At 44.8% G+C, this 18,974-nt stretch overlaps 1 protein-coding gene across 6 annotated transcripts in view; it reads right to left on the reverse strand.

Moving 5' to 3' along the window:
• The window catches only part of LOC143928001 (myomegalin-like), a 426,442-nt gene that overhangs the window by 115,733 nt on the left and 291,735 nt on the right, over positions 1–18,974 (reverse strand). For 5 of the 6 annotated variants that reach the window (XM_077452562.1, XM_077452560.1, XM_077452558.1 and 2 more), the window contains 2 exons: positions 15,082–15,454; positions 14,768–14,915 (listed from right to left, as the gene is read on the reverse strand). In XM_077452562.1, the coding sequence (XP_077308688.1) occupies positions 14,768–14,915; positions 15,082–15,454 (521 nt within the window). The remainder of the gene's footprint in view (positions 1–14,767; positions 14,916–15,081; positions 15,455–18,974) is intronic. The other variant, XM_077452557.1, reaches the window with a different exon arrangement.

Genomic DNA, 18,974 nt, shown 5'->3' on the forward strand with positions numbered 1-18,974 from the left:
AAATGAGTCTCCTGTAGGAGAAGGATTTGAGATTTAGCTTTATGAAAGTGGTACAAAACTTTTTTCTGGAGTGTTAAGACCTCTGCAGTTAAAGGAGGCTAGAGTTATATGGTCAAGGGGAGTCATGGTGGGAGTGAAATGGGGAGAGGTCTAGATTCCACATCCTGTCCAACCATGGCCTGCACATGCACCAGGGCCTGCTCAATAAGTGGGGGAAGGGGCAGGAAGGGGGGGGGGGGGGTAGGCAGGGTAGTGAAAAAGGGGTCAAGAAGAACAAAGAGAAAAGTAGAGAGAAGGAGATCAGGGTATGGAGACAAAGTATGTCAAAAAAGCGGGCACTAGTGGCCACCATCGAAAACAAGTAGGAAAAAAAGGATTATCGCCACAGAGTGACAACATAAGAACAATCAAATGGTAAAACATAAAGGTCAAAAAATGTGCTAAGCATTTTAACAGTGCAGTAATGAGCACTATTGGTCCTATAGGGAGTTTTAACGTGGTAATCGCATAGAGCACCGCCCAGTACTGGGGTCCACGAGGTAAAAAACATGATATCAAACTAGTGAAGGCAGTCACAAATAATTTAACCCAGTGACTACGACACAACTGCTTGTGAGAAACTCTCTCTCCCCCCGCACCATAAAGGGGATGTTCAGGGAGACACAGTAGTGTCTAACTCAGGTAGAATGTGTGTAGGGGATTGCCGAGGGGGAGGGGCGGAGGCACGGAGGTAGCCCACTCCCGTCCCAGGCAGACTCAATTTAAACAATTTAAACATAGCGCGGAAGGAAAGCATCACCCACAGTAAACATCCATCTTAAAGGAAAAAATGGTTATATAAAAGCAAATATAAGTACAGTCCCTCCCCGCCCCCACCCCGGCATAGGGACAATCCAAACCTGCTTGTAGCAAGTGTGTGGAGCGTAACAGATCCAACAAGGGATATATCTAGGTGAGGTAGCTCAATAGAAACAACAAAGTCAGTGTGCACCTCGGGTGGGTGGGTGGTTCCAGGCCGCCTAACCAGGCAGAAATGCGGATAGGGTCAAGGCCCCAAGCCAAAGGTGGGGATACGAACACAACTCCATTGAATCGAGGTGAAAAAGGGAGTCAAAGCATAAGCTCCGCGCAAGTTTCAGTCATCAGGTGGCTTTTGGGATGCAGTGCTGGGGCGCTTCTGTTTGCCCGACTTTTGCCATTGTGAGTTGAATGGGGGGCCATGGGTGGTGGCTGGGAGAGGCCAGTCCGGTATCAAGACCTGTGGAAGTTCCAGGGTGCTTAGAAATTTTGGGAGGTCCCCCAAGGTTCGGAAGAGGGCCATCTTGCCTTCATGGTGTACACATAGTTGAAATGGGAAACGCCACTAATACTTGATTTGCCTTTCTTGCAAGAGTGAAGTCAGGGGTTTCAGAGAGCACCTCATAGTCAGCGTTTGGCGGGAGGAGTCTGGGAGTAACATGACAGGGGTGTCATTTAGTCTGATGGAATCCTATGTGCTGGCAGCTCTCATAATGCTTTCCTTAACTTTGTAAAAGTGTACCCTGCATAGGGTGCCATGGATAAAGGTAGAGTCAGGATTACGTGGGCCTGATGTTCTGTGCACTCTATCCAGCTCAATATGAGTGTCTTTGGGTTGTTGGAGCAGCTGATTAAATATGATCTTTACATTCCCTGCCAGGTCTTTATGCTCAATTGTTTCAGGGATACCACGGATTCTAATATTATTTCTCCTATTGTGGTTCTCAATGTCGTCTTGATGGTACATGAGCTGTTGTATTAGAACCGTGTGTGAGTTTAGAGACTCCTCATGGGATTGTAAAGTGGTGCAGATACCTTCAGTGGTATGTTCTACATCCTCTATGCTGATCCCCATGTCCCTCTTGAGCTCAGTAATCTCCTGTTTATATGTCCTCTCCATGCGGGAGGTATAGTGTTCAAAGTCAGCTTTGGTCGGGAGAGACCTCATGTATGTGTCTAGAGATCAATGACAGGTAAACTTGACCTTGTGTTTTGGATTGTTGTCATGTTGAAAAAAGTACGTCCCATGGGCAGCTTTCTGGTTGATGAATGCAAATGTTCCTCCAGTATTTTTTTGATAACATACTGCATTCATCTTGCAATCAATTTTGACCAAATTTCCTGTGCCTTTGTAGCTCACACATCCTCAAAACATAAGTGATCCACCTCCGTGTTTCACAGTAGGAATGGTGTACCTTTCATCATAGGCCTTGTTGACTCCTCTCAAAGTATATGGTTGTGAGCAAAAAGCTCCATTTTGGTCTCATCACTCCAAATGACTTTGTGCCAGAAGGGTTTAAGCTTGTCTCTGTGTTGTTTGGTGCCTTGCAAGTGGGATACTTTGTGGCATTTACATGGCTTTTTTCTGGTGACTCGACCATGCAGCCCATCTTTCTTTAAGTGCCTCTTTATTGTGCATCTGGAATCAGCCACACCACGTTTTCAGAGAGTCCTGTATTTCACCTGAAATTATTTATGGGGTTTTCCTGGCAGTTGTGGCTGAAATATTAGTTGGTCTACCTGACCGTGGTTTGGTTTCAACAGAACCCCTCATTTTCCACTTCTTGATTAGAGTTTGAACACTACTGATTGGCATTCTCAGTTCCTTGGATATCTTTTTATATCCCTTTCCTGTTTTATACAGTTCAACTACCTTTCCCCGCAGATGCTTTGACAATTCTTTTGCTTTCCCCATGACTCGGAAATGTCATTGCAGCACTGTATGAAAGATGCAAGCTTCTGTCAGGAGTCCAGAAACTCATTGACCTTTTATACACACACACTAATTACAAGCAAACAGATCACAGGTGAGGATGGTTATCTTATAGCCATTCAAACCCCTTTGTATCAACTTGTATGCATGATAATCAGGGCAAAATCACCAGGGTATGTAAACTTTTAAACAGGGTCATTTGGGTACTTTCTGTTGTGATTATGATTTAAAAAGAATAAACACAGTTGATTGATAATAAATGGCTTCAGCCAAACACTAACCATGAGTAAAAGAAAAGTTTTTGTGTTATTAATATTCTCTGAAAAATGGCCAAGAATAAATTCTGCCAGGGTATGTAAACTTATGAGCACAACTGTATATAGGCTATGCTGAATGCAGAGTATATATACAGTATCTCAGAAAAGTGAATACACCCCTCACATTTTTGTAAATATTTTATTAAATCTTTTCATGTGACAATACTGAAGAAATTACACTTTGCTACAATGTAAAGTAGTGAGTGTACAGTTTGTATAACAGTATAAATTTGCTGTCCCCTCAAAATAACTCAACACACAGCCATTAATGTCTAAACTGCTGCCAACAAAAGTGAGTACATCACTAAGTGAAAATGTTCAAATTGGGCCCAATTAGTCATTTTCCCTCCCCGGTGTGATGTGACTCAGTGTTACAAGATCTCAGGTGTGAATGGGGAGCAGATGGCAAAGAACTCTCTAAGGATCTGAAAATAATAATTGTTGCTCTACGTAAAGATGGCCTAGGATATAAGAAGATTGCAAAGACCCTGATACTGAGCTGCAGCACAGGGACTAAGACCATAGAGCGGTTTAATAGGAAAGGGTTCCATTTAGAACAGGTCTCTCCTTGGTTGACCAAAGAAGCTGAGTGCACATGCTCAGCGTCATATCCAGAGGTTATCTTTGGGAAATAGACGTATGAGTGCTGACAGCATTGATGCAGAGGTTAAAGGGGTGAGGGGTCAGCCTTTCAGTGCTCAGACCATGCTCCACACACTGCAGCAAATTGGTCTGCAGGGCTGTAGTCCCAGAAGGAAGCCTCTTATTAAGATGATACACAAGAAAGCCCTCAAACAGTTGGCTGAAGACAAGAAGACTAAGGACATGGTTCCAGTAAATGTATTTGGTTCAGATAGTGTCAAATGTGTGTGGTGGCAACCAGGTGAGGAGTGCAAGTACAAAGACAAGTGTGTCTTTCGCTACAGTCAAGTATGGTGGTGGGAGTGTCATTCACTGGGACTGCATGAGTGCTGCCCGCACTGGGGAGCTACAGTTCATTGAGGGAACCATGAATGCCAACATGCACTGTGACATACTGAAGCAGAGCATGATCCTCTCCCTACAGAGACTGGGCCGCAGGGCAGTATTCCAACATAACGACCCCAACACACACCTCCAAGATGACCTCTGCCTTGCTAAAGAAGATGAGGGTAAAGATAATGGACTGGCCAAGCATGTCTCCAGACCTAAACCCTATTGAGCATCTGTGAGGCATCCTCAAATGGAAGGTGGAGGAGCACAAGGTCTCTAACACCCACCAGCTCCGTGATGTCATCATGGAAGCGTGGAAGATAACTCCGGTGGCAACTTATGAAGCTCTAGAGAACTCCATGTCCAAGAGGGTTAATGCAGTGCTGGAAAATAATGGTGGCCACACAAAATATTGACACTTTGGGTCCAATTTGGGCATTTTCACTTAGGGGTGTACTCACTTTTCTTGACAGCGGTTTAGACATTAATGGCTGTGTGTTGAGTTATTCTGAGGGGACGGAAAATTTACACCATTATACAAGCTGTACACTCACTACTTTACATTGTAGCAAAGTGTAATTTCTTCAGTGTTGTCACATGAAAAGATATAATAAAACATAAATGTGAGGGGTGTACTCACTTTTGTGAGATACTGTATATATAAACTATTAGAATGTATATATATGAAATATACTGCCTGTACTAACTGAATATAGAGTTTACACTGTATATATAGGCTTCGCTGAATGCAGAGTGTATATGTAAGAAGGCCAGTATGGTGGCCTGAATTTATGGGAGGAGCCCGGGGGGGTATTTAACCAGCCCGTTCGCCTGGGGTAGTTGTCGGTTTCCGGTGCGCAATACCACGTCACTAGGCCGACAGCGCGTGTTGATCACCATTGATTACCATTCGGACAAAACGTCTCCCTTCTAGGAAGTCTCGCAGTGCTCGTGTTCCGTCCGGTTTTGTACAATCTCGCTGGCTCGACTGCCACAGGTAGGGGTCTCGATTGACCTTCCTTTCCATATTTGTTTGAGGGTCGTAAAAACCCAAAAAATGTCATATCGTTCGTGATGATACCGGGTTGTTATCACTCATAACGCACATGTTCGCATACGCCCTTCATTTCACGGGCGTCGTTCGGTAGATATTGCTTGTATACTATGTTAGTAGCTGGTTGTCAAAATCTTGTTTGTCGTGTACCGCAGTCATATCGTTGCCAGTCGTATCTTACGGCACAACGACTCGTGCCTCTGCCACAAGCTGGCTCACGTAGGCCATTTCTTCATTTCACCTGTCACTTACTACGCTCCGATTCGAATCCAGTTGCATAAACTAAATGCGCCGATTCGTCCCGGTGTGCCCCTAGGTACTCGGCCTCATTTCGGTACATGCTCCAGAGCCCGCTCGTTCCAACCGTCCGGGTCTCTGTCATGTGGGGGGGGTCATTTCACGTCACCTACTACGTTCGAATCGATACCAGTCGTCTTTTCAAATAAAAAACGCACAGGTTCGACCAACGTATCCCAAGGATCTTGGCCTCATTTCAGTACATGCTCCAGAGCCCGTTCGTTACCATTCCAACCCGGGCCCTGTCATGGGAGTCATTTCACGTCACCTATCACGTTCGAATCAATACCAGTCGCTTTGTCAAAACGCACAGGTTTCGATCGACGTGTCCCAGTTTGCGTTGGCCTCATTTCGGTACATGCGCTAGAGCCCGTTCGTTGACGGTCGCGAGTCGCTTCCTCTCCGAGTCGTAGCTCTACCATGGGAAACATTTCATCCTCATCTAGTACGCCCGGTTCGAGTCCGATCGCATTCACTTGCATCGACTCGTCCGGACGGTCCCAGGTTTGTAGGTTTTCGGCCTCATTTCAGTGCATGCTCCAGAAATCTGGGTCGGTTCCAGCCTCAGTCCGTGGCCGGCCGTCCCAGGCCTCTGTCATGACAATAGTCCTTTAGTTCATTTCACTGTCACATTCCGCGCTCCGGTTCGAATCCAGTCGCACGATCGCATGCACCGATTCGTTCCGGTTCGCCCCAGGTTATTTCCCACATTTCAGTACGTGCTCCAGAGTCCGTGCTGTTGTCAGTCGTACTAGCGACACGACCAGTGGTGCCTCTGTCACGGCAACCATACTTCATCTCACGATCACTTATAGCGCCCCGACCCGAATCCAGTAGCATCTATGATGCATCGATACGGTTCGGCGTGCCCCAGAGGGAACAGCGACATTTCATTCATTTTTTCCACAGGTTGCCTGGCGTTCGGCAAAAAAAAAAAAAAAAAAGAAGGAAACCCCAAAAGGAAAACAGAAAGTATGAGGGAAATAACGGCGCGATGACTTAGAAATTGTGGCGAAGAAATATCTACTCACCGGTGCACTTCAGTTGTGTTAGCCAGCCGCTTATGTTGCTTGTCAGTTTCCTTGTTAGGCTCCTTCAACAAAAATCATCTGTTGTTTCTCTCTCCAGGTCAGTCTAACTTTAGCAGGTCCACCCTGCACCAGCTTGGACGTTATCTCCCAGGTAAAAAAAAACAAAAAAAAAACAAGAGGGCTAGGAGTGGAAAAGGCGACAGCGAGACGGACCGATACACATATGTAGGTACGCTGAGGCACACGTCAATATATATGTGTATACGCGTTCGCTTCCGCCTTAGTACCCAGCAACAGGTGGGTTCACTTGGAAAATAGAGAAACAGTCTTGACTTTGTCATCCTTTATAGGTTCCGGTCGTCCATCTATCTTCCCCAAAGAGATAGGACATCACTCCTAGGACACGATCCATCAGGAGCCATGTCCCAGCTCGGCAGCGAAGACCTCACTGCCCCCCTGTCACCTCGCCCACCTTCAGTGAGCGACAGTATACAGTCTTTCAGGGGCTGGACTATCCCTAGGCTGACAGCAGAGCTTAGACGCAGGGGCATCCCCTTCCCAGCCACAGCTAGGAAAGCAGAGCTGTTTAGGCTCCTTTCTACCCCCCCCAGCTACCGCCGGGCCTAGTACCCCGCCTCAGGCTACTCTGCAGTCCATCTCAACGGCCATAGGCCAACTACATGCCATGGTGTCGTCTCTATCCAGCTCGGTCACGGATGTTCAAACCAGAGTGACCCTCTTAGAAACACTCCCAGCCACAGCCACCCCGGTTCCGGACGCAGTCCCGTCTCCACTACCAACAGGTACCGAAGGCACATGTCCCGTGGTCTGTCCAGCACATCTGGTGCCGGCCAGCATTAGGAAGGACATCTTGGACGGCAAGGATGTTAACCTTGCCTCCTTGCTCATTTCAGTACATGACCTGGCAGAGAATAAGGCTTACACCTGGGGGGATGTATCCGTAGTCCTCAAAGCTAAGGACCCCAGGCTGAACCGTAAGCTATCCATCCCCGAGTTTACACTAGCCTTTGGAACGCTGAGAGATGTCGTTTGCTCAGCCTCTCCTGCCAGGAGGGTAGAACTAGATTTGTATCTCCACACGGTGGTGGACCTGGGATACAAATATGGTGGCTTTGCTTTCTACGACTACCATCGTTCCTTCTCAGCGAAAGCAGCCGCCAAACTGGCACAGTTCCAGTCGCCCACAGACTGGAGCCTTATGGATACGGAACTATTCTGCCGGCATTTTGCCGGCCTTCGTTCACCCCTGTGTGCCATCTGCCAGTCCTCCACCCATACCGCTCCCTGGTGCGCCAACATACCGGCTAGTCGCCCAGTAGAGTTCCCCTCCACCTCTGCCGCAGCCCTAGGCCCATCAGGCTCAGCACCTAAGAACCAGGTGGACAAATTTGGACGCACGGTCTGAACCGTTGGGGGTGCGGCCATCTGCAATAACTTTAACTATGGTTCTTGCAATTACAGCCAGTGCCGTCTACTGCACATCTGCGTTATATGCCACAGGGCACACCCCAGAAATTTGTGCGAGGTCAAAGCGCACAAAGGCTCTTGACTAAGCCGTATAGATGTGCTTTGCCTGGGCTTCTATCTCAACACGCACCCCACTCCTTCACTAGCCACCTTCCTCATCGGTGGCTTCACCTCAGGTTTCCACACCGGCCTCATCTCCCTACCCCACCAAACCCACGAGTGCAGAAACCTCAGCAGCCTCTGACGAACAGGCCATCGACCTGCTGCTGCAGAACGAGGTGGATCGAGGCTTCGTCATAGGCCCCTTCACTCAGCCCCCCTTCAATATGTGGAGAGTTAGCCCTATTGGGCTTGTCAAGGGCAAGTTTTCCAATAAAAACCGTTTAGTGTATGACTTGTCTGCGCCTCGTTCTTCTCACATTCCCAGCTTAAACTCCTTGATCCCTTCTGAGGAGTTCTCCTTAAAGTACTCCTCCGTGGACATGGCAATTCAGGCCATCCTTAAAGTAGGCACAGGTGCGTGGCTGGCCAAAGCGGACATATCCGACGCCTTCAAACTGTTGCCTATCCACCCGTCCCTCTGGTGCTGGCATGGGATTAAGTGGAAGGATCAATATTACTTCGCTACGAAGTTGACGTTCGGCTCCAAAAGCAGCCCGTGGCTGTTCGACATGTTCGCTCAGTCCCTCGAGTGGATTCTCTTACACAAGGTCGGCTGTCAGCAAATTATCCACTACCTAGACGACTTCTTGTTGATAGAACGGCCAGGCACACCTCCGAGGGATCTCGACAAGTTAAGGACCGTCTTTGGGAACCTCAATGTTCCCATCGCTGAACATAAGGTGGAAGGACCCGCACGTTCAATCACCTTCCTTGGAGTCAATTTAGACACCAGCTCCATGAAAGCCAGCCTGCCCCTTGACAAACTAACCCGCATCAAGGCGGCACTCCACGAATTCACTCGGACCAGGGGATGTACAAGGAGACAGCTGCAGTCGCTGTTGGGCATGCTCAACTATGCCATGCGCATTATTCCACAAGGCCGTTCCTTTGTATCACGTCTGTTGGTCTACCTGTCTCAGGCTCAAGACCCGGATCAAATCCTCTGCCTAGACACCGCAGCTTTAGCAGACCTGGCAATGTGGGACGAGTTCCTGTCCAACTGGAATGGCATCTCTCTCTTCATCCCATGCATCTCACCTCTCTCACCACAGGTAGTCACAGATGCCGCGGCCTCTACAGGGTTTGCAGCAATTTTTGGCCACCATTGGTTCGCCGGACCCTGGCCTTCTCAAATTCTTAGGATCCCGGGGTTTAGTCAATCCTCTTCACTCTTCGAGCTCTACCCCATGGTTGCAGCCGCCCAGCTCTGGGGCCCTACCTGGTCTGGTCAAACGGTAGGCTTCACCACCGACAATCAGGTCACAGCCGAAATTGTCAATAAAGGCAGGTCTAAATCTCCCTCCGTGATGTCCTTCCTACGCAGGCTGGTGCAGCTGTCGCTACAGCACCAATTTAACGTTGTCTGCATGTTTATCCCAGGGAAATATAACCTCGCAGCTGACGCCCTGTCCCGTTTTAATTTCCGGTCCTTCTTTCTACAGGTTCCCAGTGCAGATACCACATCAGCTCCTATCCCGCCTTGGTCGCAGTTGACCCTGGACTAGAGCCGCATCTACTAGGAGCCACGCAGCTCATCAACCATTCTTTATCGGACAATACGCTGAAAGCCTACCAGGTAGCCTGGAAGGCCTTCAACACATTTCTGGTGGCCTCCACAGTAGGCACCCCCACAGATGCTAGACACATACTAGCCTTCATCTCGTACTGCCACAACCAACTGGCCTTGTCTTTTAACACCATCCGCTTATATTTAGCTGGCGTTCAGCACTTCCTCTCAATCCAGGATCCTACCAATCCCTCTGTTTTTTCGTCCCACGCTGTCCGAGCCATACTACGCGGCATCCAAAAACAACAGCCGCCAGTGAAAGTCAAACGGCTCCCCATCACCAGTTCCATTTTCAGGGACATGTCCACCATACTCAACAGCTACCCCTTCGGTGCTCTCCCCAGTCTGGTCATACAGGCAGCCATTTACCTAGCCTTCTATGGCTTCCTTCGGCCCGGGGAGTTCACTCACAACAGCCCACACAGCCCAGTCCTCCGCAGACGTCATCTGCTCCGTCACCAGGACCATTTCATCCTCCACCTCCCGGTAACCAAGACCCAGCAGACAGGCACCGGCGTAGACATCCACCTCTTCAAGACTAACAATGCCTGGTGCCCGGTCGCGGTGCTTACACAGCTTCTCTCTCGGCTACCCGAGCTCCCGGACTCTAGCCCTCTTTTGCCCTTCCCGGTCAAACCACTAACTAACCACCAATTCATTAAGCATGTCAGGATTCTCCTCCGCAACTTGCTCCTCAATCCCAGTGAGTATTCCGGCCACTCCTTCCGCATCGGAGCAGCTTCATCCGCATCCCGGCATGGGGTCCCGGACCACGTCATCAAAAGGTTGGGCAGGTGGAAGTCGGCCTGCTTCACTCGGTACATCCCTAACCCACAGGTAGAGATGTCACGAGCATTCACTCAACTGGCTCAATAAAGATTAACCAGGAAACAATAAAACTCTTATCCCTACCTGACTGTTTTGCCCCCTTATTTTGGTATACCGTCCATTAGACCAAGGCACACTTTCAGGTCCATTTCATATAAGGTGTCTCATGATAAGCTTGTTTTGTTCAGATACATATCGGCCATAGGGCTCCAGCCATAAATATATATATATATATATATATATATATATATATATATATATCAAATACACTGCCACTAACGAACCTGCCTGCCTAATCTAGCTCAATCTCTAACTCTGTCCACTATAACACGCTATACGGACGCTGTGTAAGCAGCCTTATATAGTGTGGGGCGTTGACTCAGTCCCCCTGAGCCATGATTGGCCAAACGCACCCTGCCTTTGGCCAATTATGGCTCTTGCTGAGGAGTGTGCTGTGATTGGCCAAAGCATGCAGGTCAGGTGTATGCTTTGGCCAATCATCATACTGCAATGCACTGCGGTCTTGCAGTGCATTATGGGGCGCTCGAGCTTGAATTCGCTGTTCATGGAACGGGGCGGACACTCGAAGCTCATCCCTAATGGTAATCAAAGTGCTCATAGTTTGAATATATATTTAGACAACGTAAATAAATTAACTTCAGAACAATCAAAAGACGTTATATCAAAATAAATGAACTGTTATGCCCCGTACACACGATCGGACTATCCGCCGGAGTTTGCAGCGGAGGTCCACCGGACTTTCCGAATGAGCGGACTTGTCCACACACGACCACACACGAATGGACCTAGTCCACCAGACAATCCATTGGACTTTTGGCGGAGGTCCGTCGGACTTTATAAATGAACGGACTTGCCCACGCACGGACTAAAGTCCGTTCATTTTGAACATGACTTCAGGTACTATGGGACTAGAGAAGGAAGTCAATGTCGCTGCCTCCATCGGTGAGACTGACACCTTGTGAGCCCTGTCGCTTGGTATGGGTTTTAAGGGTAACCCCTACATCAAAAAGGCATGGGGGTCCCCACAAAGTCCACACCAGACCCTTATCCGAGCACGCAGCCCGGCCGGTCAGGAATGGGGGTGGTTGACGAGCAAGCGTCCCCCCTCCTGGAACGTAGCAGGCCGCGTGCCCTCAACATCGGGGGGTTGCTTTGGGGAAGAGGGCGCCTTGCGGGCCCCCCACAACAAAGCACCTTGTCCCCATGTTGATGAGGACAAGGGCCTCTTCCCGACAACCCTGGCCGTTGGTTGTCAGGGTCTGCGGGTAGGGGGCTTTTCGGAATTCTGGAGCCCCCTTTAATAAGGGTGCCCCCAGATCCTGGCGCCCCACCCTATGTGAATGAGTATGAGGTACACCGTAATGACGGGCCTCTCAGGTGACAGTGCTTTTATAACTGAGGGCAGGGCCACACAATGACATCGCTGGGTGGCCCTGCCCCCTCTGACACTACGGGAAAGCCAAAGGGATGTCCCCATGTGTTAGAGGGGGGCAGGGTTAGATACATTTAGATTTTTCATGTTCGTGTCCCATAGACTTTAACGGTGTTTGCGTGTTCAAACTAATTTTTTGCCTGTTCGCATGTTCTGGCTGAGAACCGAACGGGGAGGGGGAGGAGGTGTTCGGCCCATCCCTACAAACAATCTGTGTGCACAAATGTCCATTCAAGAATCGCCATTGGGAAAATTATAAAGTCCAATAAATTAAACAAAATATACCTATCAAAAATAATAATTAAACACAGGCGACATGAAAGGGCAAATGGAAAAAACTTAGAAACCTTACATAAAGAAAAAGATACCAAAATACCAAAATAAAATCCAACAAAACATAATAAAACATGCACAAATATACGAATATGTGAATTATGCGTGTGAATACAAAAGGATAAGTGACCTAAAAGAAAAAGAGACATATATAATAGAGAGCCGTAGCATGGTTATATTAATAATGACTATGTTACTAATAATAGCACTGATGACTATAGAGCGATAATCATAAAACACAATGATAATAACTAAGGCAGCTATAATAGTAACACTAGTAGCATTTTACTTGACCAGTAGAATAGTGTCTCTTCGTTTATTAATCACAACACTAGGTTTTTGATATATGACATCACTTGCGAGTCATGTAGTATCCAATATGTGGGTCGCACGACATGCAGGTTGAAAGAGCTTCTTTACGACCATTTACATGACATTGAAAAAAAAAACACTCTACCAATGTGGCCAAGCATTGGAACGCAGTCCACAACAACAATGTCTCTAGTTTGTTTATATAAGGGATAGAGCAAATAGTGACACCAGTAAGAGGGGAGATAGATTCAGAGCGCTCTGCAAAAGAGAAGTTTTTTTCCTATTATTATGATTAGTTACATATAGTACCAAATACCCATATGAAGTTTGTTTGCACATAATAGTAGATGCTTTTCTAATTAATTTGTTTAATATTTGTCTATAGACTAAATTTTTGTAAGGTTTCTACGTTTTTTTCCATTTGCCCTTTTGTGTCGCCTGTGTCTAATTATTATTTTTGATAGGTATATTTAGTTTACTTTATTCGTCCTTATAATTTTCCCATTGGCGATTCATGAATGGACATTTGTGCACATAGATATATTGTTTGTTCTTACATATTTTGGTAAATTATTGATATTTTTCATTATTAAACGTTACTTTGTAATCATGTTCACATGTTTTTTGTATATAACAAAATGTTAATGTTTTTTGCTGTTTCATGTATTCATACATTTTTCATGGAATATACATGAAGATATACAAGAATTGTCTATAAAAATTCATTTATTTTGCTATGACGTCTATTTGACTGTTCTGAAGTGTATTTATTCACTTCATCATAATATATATTCAAATAATGAGCACTTTGATTACCACGTCCATGTGGTCCATCTCCGTTTCTTCAATGGGCGATGTGTGCCTCCTTCTGACCACATGTTTGCAATTAAAGACAATCAAGTTTATAATGTGATTTATTTTACATAAGTATATATTTGCTAACAATATGTATGGTCATATAGCTATGACCAAGCACCGGTGACCAAGCACTGTTCTGCTGTTACATAAACTTTGATGATTCTTTACAATAAAAGGAGTTTTATTAGTATGTGGCTGTCCAGATTTTCCTTTTTCGCTATTGTGTGCTGAGCCAGCACCTGCTACTTCCACTTTGAGGAGGGTGTTACCTTCAGTCCACCACCAGGAGCAGTAAAGTTTCTAACCTAATTACTCAGAGGAACAGTGCTGGAGAGGAGGTGAGTATTGCAGCCAGAGCTGCTTTTTATTTTATTTTATTTTTAATCTTTTTATTGAGACTTGAGGTTTTTTATTTTTAATATAACTCATAATATAACTCATCTCCCTGTGCCTGTGCCTGTGCCTGTGTGGGCTTCCTCTGGGTAATCCAATTTCCTTCCACTCTCTAAAGACATGCTATGTGGGTAGACTAACTGGTTCCTGTCCAAACTGGCCCTAGTATGTGTATTATTATTATTATAATACAGGATTTATATAGCGCCAATAGTTTGCACAGTGCTTTATAATATGAGGGAAGACAGTACAGTTATGCCCTGTACACATTGTCGGACATTCCGACAACAAAATCCGTCTGATTTTTTCCAACGGATTTTGGCCCAAACTTGTCTTGCATACACACGGTCACACAAAGTTGCAGGAAAATCTGATCGTTCAGAATGCGGTGACGTAGAACACGTACAACGGGACTATAAAGAGGCCAGTAGCCAATAGATTTCATCTCGCAATTTATTCTGAGCATGCGTGGTAATTTGTCCATCGGAATTGTCTACACACGATCGGAATTAAACGATCGGATTTTGTTGTCGGAAATTTTTAGATCCTGCTCTCAAACTTTGTGTGTCGGAAATTCTGACAGAAAAAGTCTGATGGAGCCCACACACGATCGGATTTTCCGACCACAAGATCCGATCGCACATTTTCCATTGGGAAGTCTGACTGTGTACAGGGCATTACAATGCAATTCAATACAGGAGGAATCAGAGGGCCCTGAATGAATGTGAGTTAGGAACCTTCGATTGTAAGCTCCTTGAGGGCAGGGACTGATGTAAAATAATTCAAGCTATTTTTTTTAAATGTTTAAAATATATATGTAAAGCGCTGTGTAAATTGACAGCACTATATACTTTAAGTACCTGAAATGATAAATCATTTTACAGTCTCTTTCCTTCAGTAAGTACTAAGTAAATTTTTACAGAATGTTTACAGGTCATAATATTAAACAACAATTAAAACTAAAAACTTACCTAATAGAAAATCATCTTCTGTCATATCCACTGAGCTGTTGGATGCTATTGAAGTGTCTTCCAGCTCACAATTTTCAGGCTTGAATTGGAGTTGCATATTGCATTTGTCCGCACTGTTATCTATGAGCAGACGGCTTCTGCTGAGCCCCTTGTAAAATTGTGTCAAAAAAAATTAGAGAAATAATGAACTTAAAACATAAAAAAAAAACTTGCCCTACCTAACCTAATTTATCATGTTTATTGTTGAAATTATTCATAAAATTATTTAAAAAAATGTAGTTACAATTAAGTTTAAAGTATTGCTCGATCCTTACCGTATCAAAAGTTTTCTTTCCTACCTTGAAATTCTTATTTTTCTCCTCATCCAATATGATTGATCTGTGACAACCTCTCGTTACAGAGTCTGCTTTTGGATGCCCACCTGTATCTGATAAATATTTTATTTTTGGCTGGGTTTCACAAGTTGTTGTACTGGTTACGTTTACGTTTTGTAGGCATTCCCTTTGTTTCATTAGGTCCTTGTTCGTGATTTCAGCTTTCTTTTTTTCATCTGAAAATGTTTTAGAATCTCCTGCTCTGTCTTCGTGCACTTTCTTCTGTTTTGTATACTCCACATTTTCTAATACTGCACTTTCTTCTTCAACTTTCAAATTTCCATTTTGAATACAAACATCTTGCTTAACTTTCCTGCAAATAATTTGTAAGGGTAATTCATTTATGTGACTGAAACAAACTGGTTATTATATTGCAAATAAAATATAATTAGTTGACCACACTTCTTAACCGGTTCCCGACCAGTGCACGACGATGTACGTCGACAGAATGGCACGGGCAGGCATATTGGCGTACAGGTACGTCCAATATTCAATGCCGCCCTGCCATCGGGAGCGCGCCGCCGCCGGTGCGCTCCCGCGCCGGTCGGGATCCCCGTGAGTCCGGTCGCGGGACCCGCGGACTCGATCGCCGCGGGCATCCCCGCGATCGTGTCACGGGACAGCTGAATGGAGGAAAAGCCGTGTAAACAGCATTTCTCCATTCTGCCTAGCAACTAGTGACGCTGATCTCTGCTCCATGTGATTGGAGCAGAGATCAGTGTTCACTAAATGAAAGCCCAACCCCCCCACAGTTAGTAACACACCCCTAGGAACACTTAACCCCTACACTGCCACCCACTTGTTAACCCCTTCACTGCCAGTGTCATTTACACAGGAATCACTGCATTTATATAGCAGTGATTACTGTATAAATGGCAATGGTCCCAAAAATTTTTCAAAAATGTCCGATGGGTCCCCCACAATGTCGCAGTCACAATAAAAATCGCTGATCGCCGCCATTACTAGTAAAAAAAATAATAATAAAAAATTATTAATAAAAATGCTATAAAACTATCCCTATTTTGTAAACGTTATAACTTTTGCACAAACCAATCAATAATCGCTTATTGCGATTTTTTTAACCAAAAATATGTAGAAGAATACGCATCGGCCTAAACTGAGGGAAAAAAATGTTTTTTTATATATTTTTGGGGGATATTTATTATAACAAAAAGTAAAAAATAATGCGTTTTTTTCAAAATTGTCGCTCTATTTTTGTTTATAGCGCAAAAAATAAAAACCGCAGGGGTGATCAAATACTACCAAAAGAAAGCTCTATTTGTGGGAAAAAAAGGACGTTAATTTTGTTTGGGAGCCACGTTGCACGACCGCGCAATTGTCACTTAAAGAGACGCAGTGCCGAATCGCAAAAAGTGGTCTGGTCTTTGACCAGCAAAATGGTCCGGTCTGTAAGTGGTTAAGGAGGTTGTAAACAAAAAGCCTGCAAGACAAAGTCATAATGAGCTATATTAGTCAACCACACTACCTCAGCTTCCACAGCAGCTATACAAATAGGACAAAATGCAACATGCACTTTGTCCCCTGGGGGACAAGAAGAAATACTTCTTCTTTAAAATGTAAGGAGTAAGTCCACTCAAAATGGATTTTCTGGACAGAGTCAGGCACAGCTTAATTCACCATCCAGTAGCACAGCCATTAGTGAGCTTTCCTAAAATTCTGAGCTGCTTGATGTCACCATGTTCATCCTTATACTATGATAAATTGTAGCCCTTTTTTGGAAGGGGGGGGGGAGTTATGAGAAATGGTCCTCACCAAGCAGGATAATGTGCTTTAGTTAAACTGGTAAATCTATAGGTGACCTTTTAGTGTAGTACCAAACACGATCATGTCATCAAGGTACACAAGACATTCCCCAGGTATTAGATCACAAAAAAAAAAATCTTTCCATTAACCTTTGGAATGTTTCAGGTGCACCTCTTATGCTTTTTGCCATTCGGGTAAATTAATAAAAACCCAATGGCTGTGTTTTCTTGATCCTTTCAGCCTACATACATATCATCTGTAGAGAACACCTCCAGCAAGTCTGACAATTATTGTATCAGTTTCTTGTTTCCAGAGCTCTGGAAACTTTAAGTCACTCAAATCAAACTTAAGAGTAGAAGATGTATTTGTGACATGGACTCTGCACATGTCCGAATAGGGGTTAACACTTAGCACACAGTAGCAGTTAGTAACAACTTTCTGAGTACTAATTACGAAAGGATGGGAAGAACAATTTTTTACAATCACAACTGTAGATAATTCCATTCTACCTCTCCATTCCTTTCTCACAGAAATCAGCACCTATTCTTCTTTGTTCATCATCTCTTCAGGAGTCTCCATAAGGTCAGAACTTACATTCCTGGGCAATACTGAAAGCTACTCACCCCCTGTTGGAATTTTCACTAGGGACTCACTGATATGATATAGGAAGAACAACCTTGTTTTCTAAATATGAAACAGTCACATTTACTTACAAGCTTCAATAAACAAGATATGACTCAGTTTTTAGGCCCCACATCTCTATTCTTCGTGTAAACTGAAGAGGCATGTGGCTCAAGTACTTTTGGTAGAATGAATGACCAATAAGGGTAACCTGGGAATCTTTGTCAAATAGAGATGTAATCGTATGCCTTTTGACAGTGACTTTAACTATAGTCTTAGAGCCTACGAGAAATCCTCTTGGCTTTGGCTTGACATGTCCACCTCTGCACCTTTACTTCTGGTGGGAATGCCACATTTAGCTCTGTTCCCCCAGAGTCCTCATAACACTGTTTTGCAGTATGGCCAGTGTGACCACACCTGAAAAACCTTTGAGAATATCTCCCCCTCTGTGTAGAAACTGGTTGAGCAACCAAAAATCTAGATCAGAGTGTCCTCTTTGGGGAAAGTGAGAATGGGGATCCTCATTTGGAGCACTTTTCACTTACCTGGGAGTACAAAACTGAATGTCAGCCTCCTATGTCTTCACTAACTTCATTAACTCATGAAGGTAAGGAATTCTGTCACATAACAGCATTTTAAGGAGCTGTATAAGTGGATGATGAGGTAGTAAGCCTCTTACTAACTGACTGGTCTTGATAGGGTCCACTGCAGAAGAAATTCTAGCAGTGTGATACACCAAACATTACAATAGCAACTGTCAACATTTTCTTCTCCTTATGGCACAGGGACATTAGCAGAATACACTTTTATCTTTCTATAATGTGCTGCCTGTACTAACATTTCAGTTAGTTTTGCTAAAGTACCACTTGCATTGTCACTATGGTGTTCACTATCATTATCCATTTAGTGAGAATAGCTACAATATGGGTTATGTCTTTACTGGTAGGAAAGTACAGGGTAAGTTTACCATTTCAAATAGGAGCACGGTTACACCCTTCAGGAGCAGGTTGAGAAAGCTGCTCTGGATTATATTGCTCCTCTCTACTACTATTAATCCTACTTCAATCTCAGCAGTGCCTCCAAATGTAACCCTCTAAGGATGTCACTGCTACTTCCACAAGTTAATAACTGTTTGTAAAGACATATCAGTGCACAGTGCAGATTTATACCCTTTCTGGCTATTGAATATTGAATAATATATTTAAGGGATAAGTTCACCTTATATTTAAGCGTATTTATGGTGTAACATATAATGTGAATTTGGAGTGGGTGAGGGATCCTCTCTCTGCATCTTTGGTCACATTTTAAAAACTACACAGCTGTGTGGGGCTCCTTCTATACAGCCGCATCATTCATTAACAGAGATCTGTGAAGTAATGAACTACTAGTCCCATCTTCCACCACCGCCGACATCTTGTTGCCCTCATAATTCATCGACTCTTCCTTCA

Source organism: Lithobates pipiens, unplaced genomic scaffold (assembly GCF_037356315.1).
Source record: "Lithobates pipiens isolate NorthernLeopardFrog02 unplaced genomic scaffold, aLitPip1_a1.2 Scaffold_23, whole genome shotgun sequence".
NCBI lineage: Eukaryota > Metazoa > Chordata > Amphibia > Anura > Ranidae > Lithobates > Lithobates pipiens.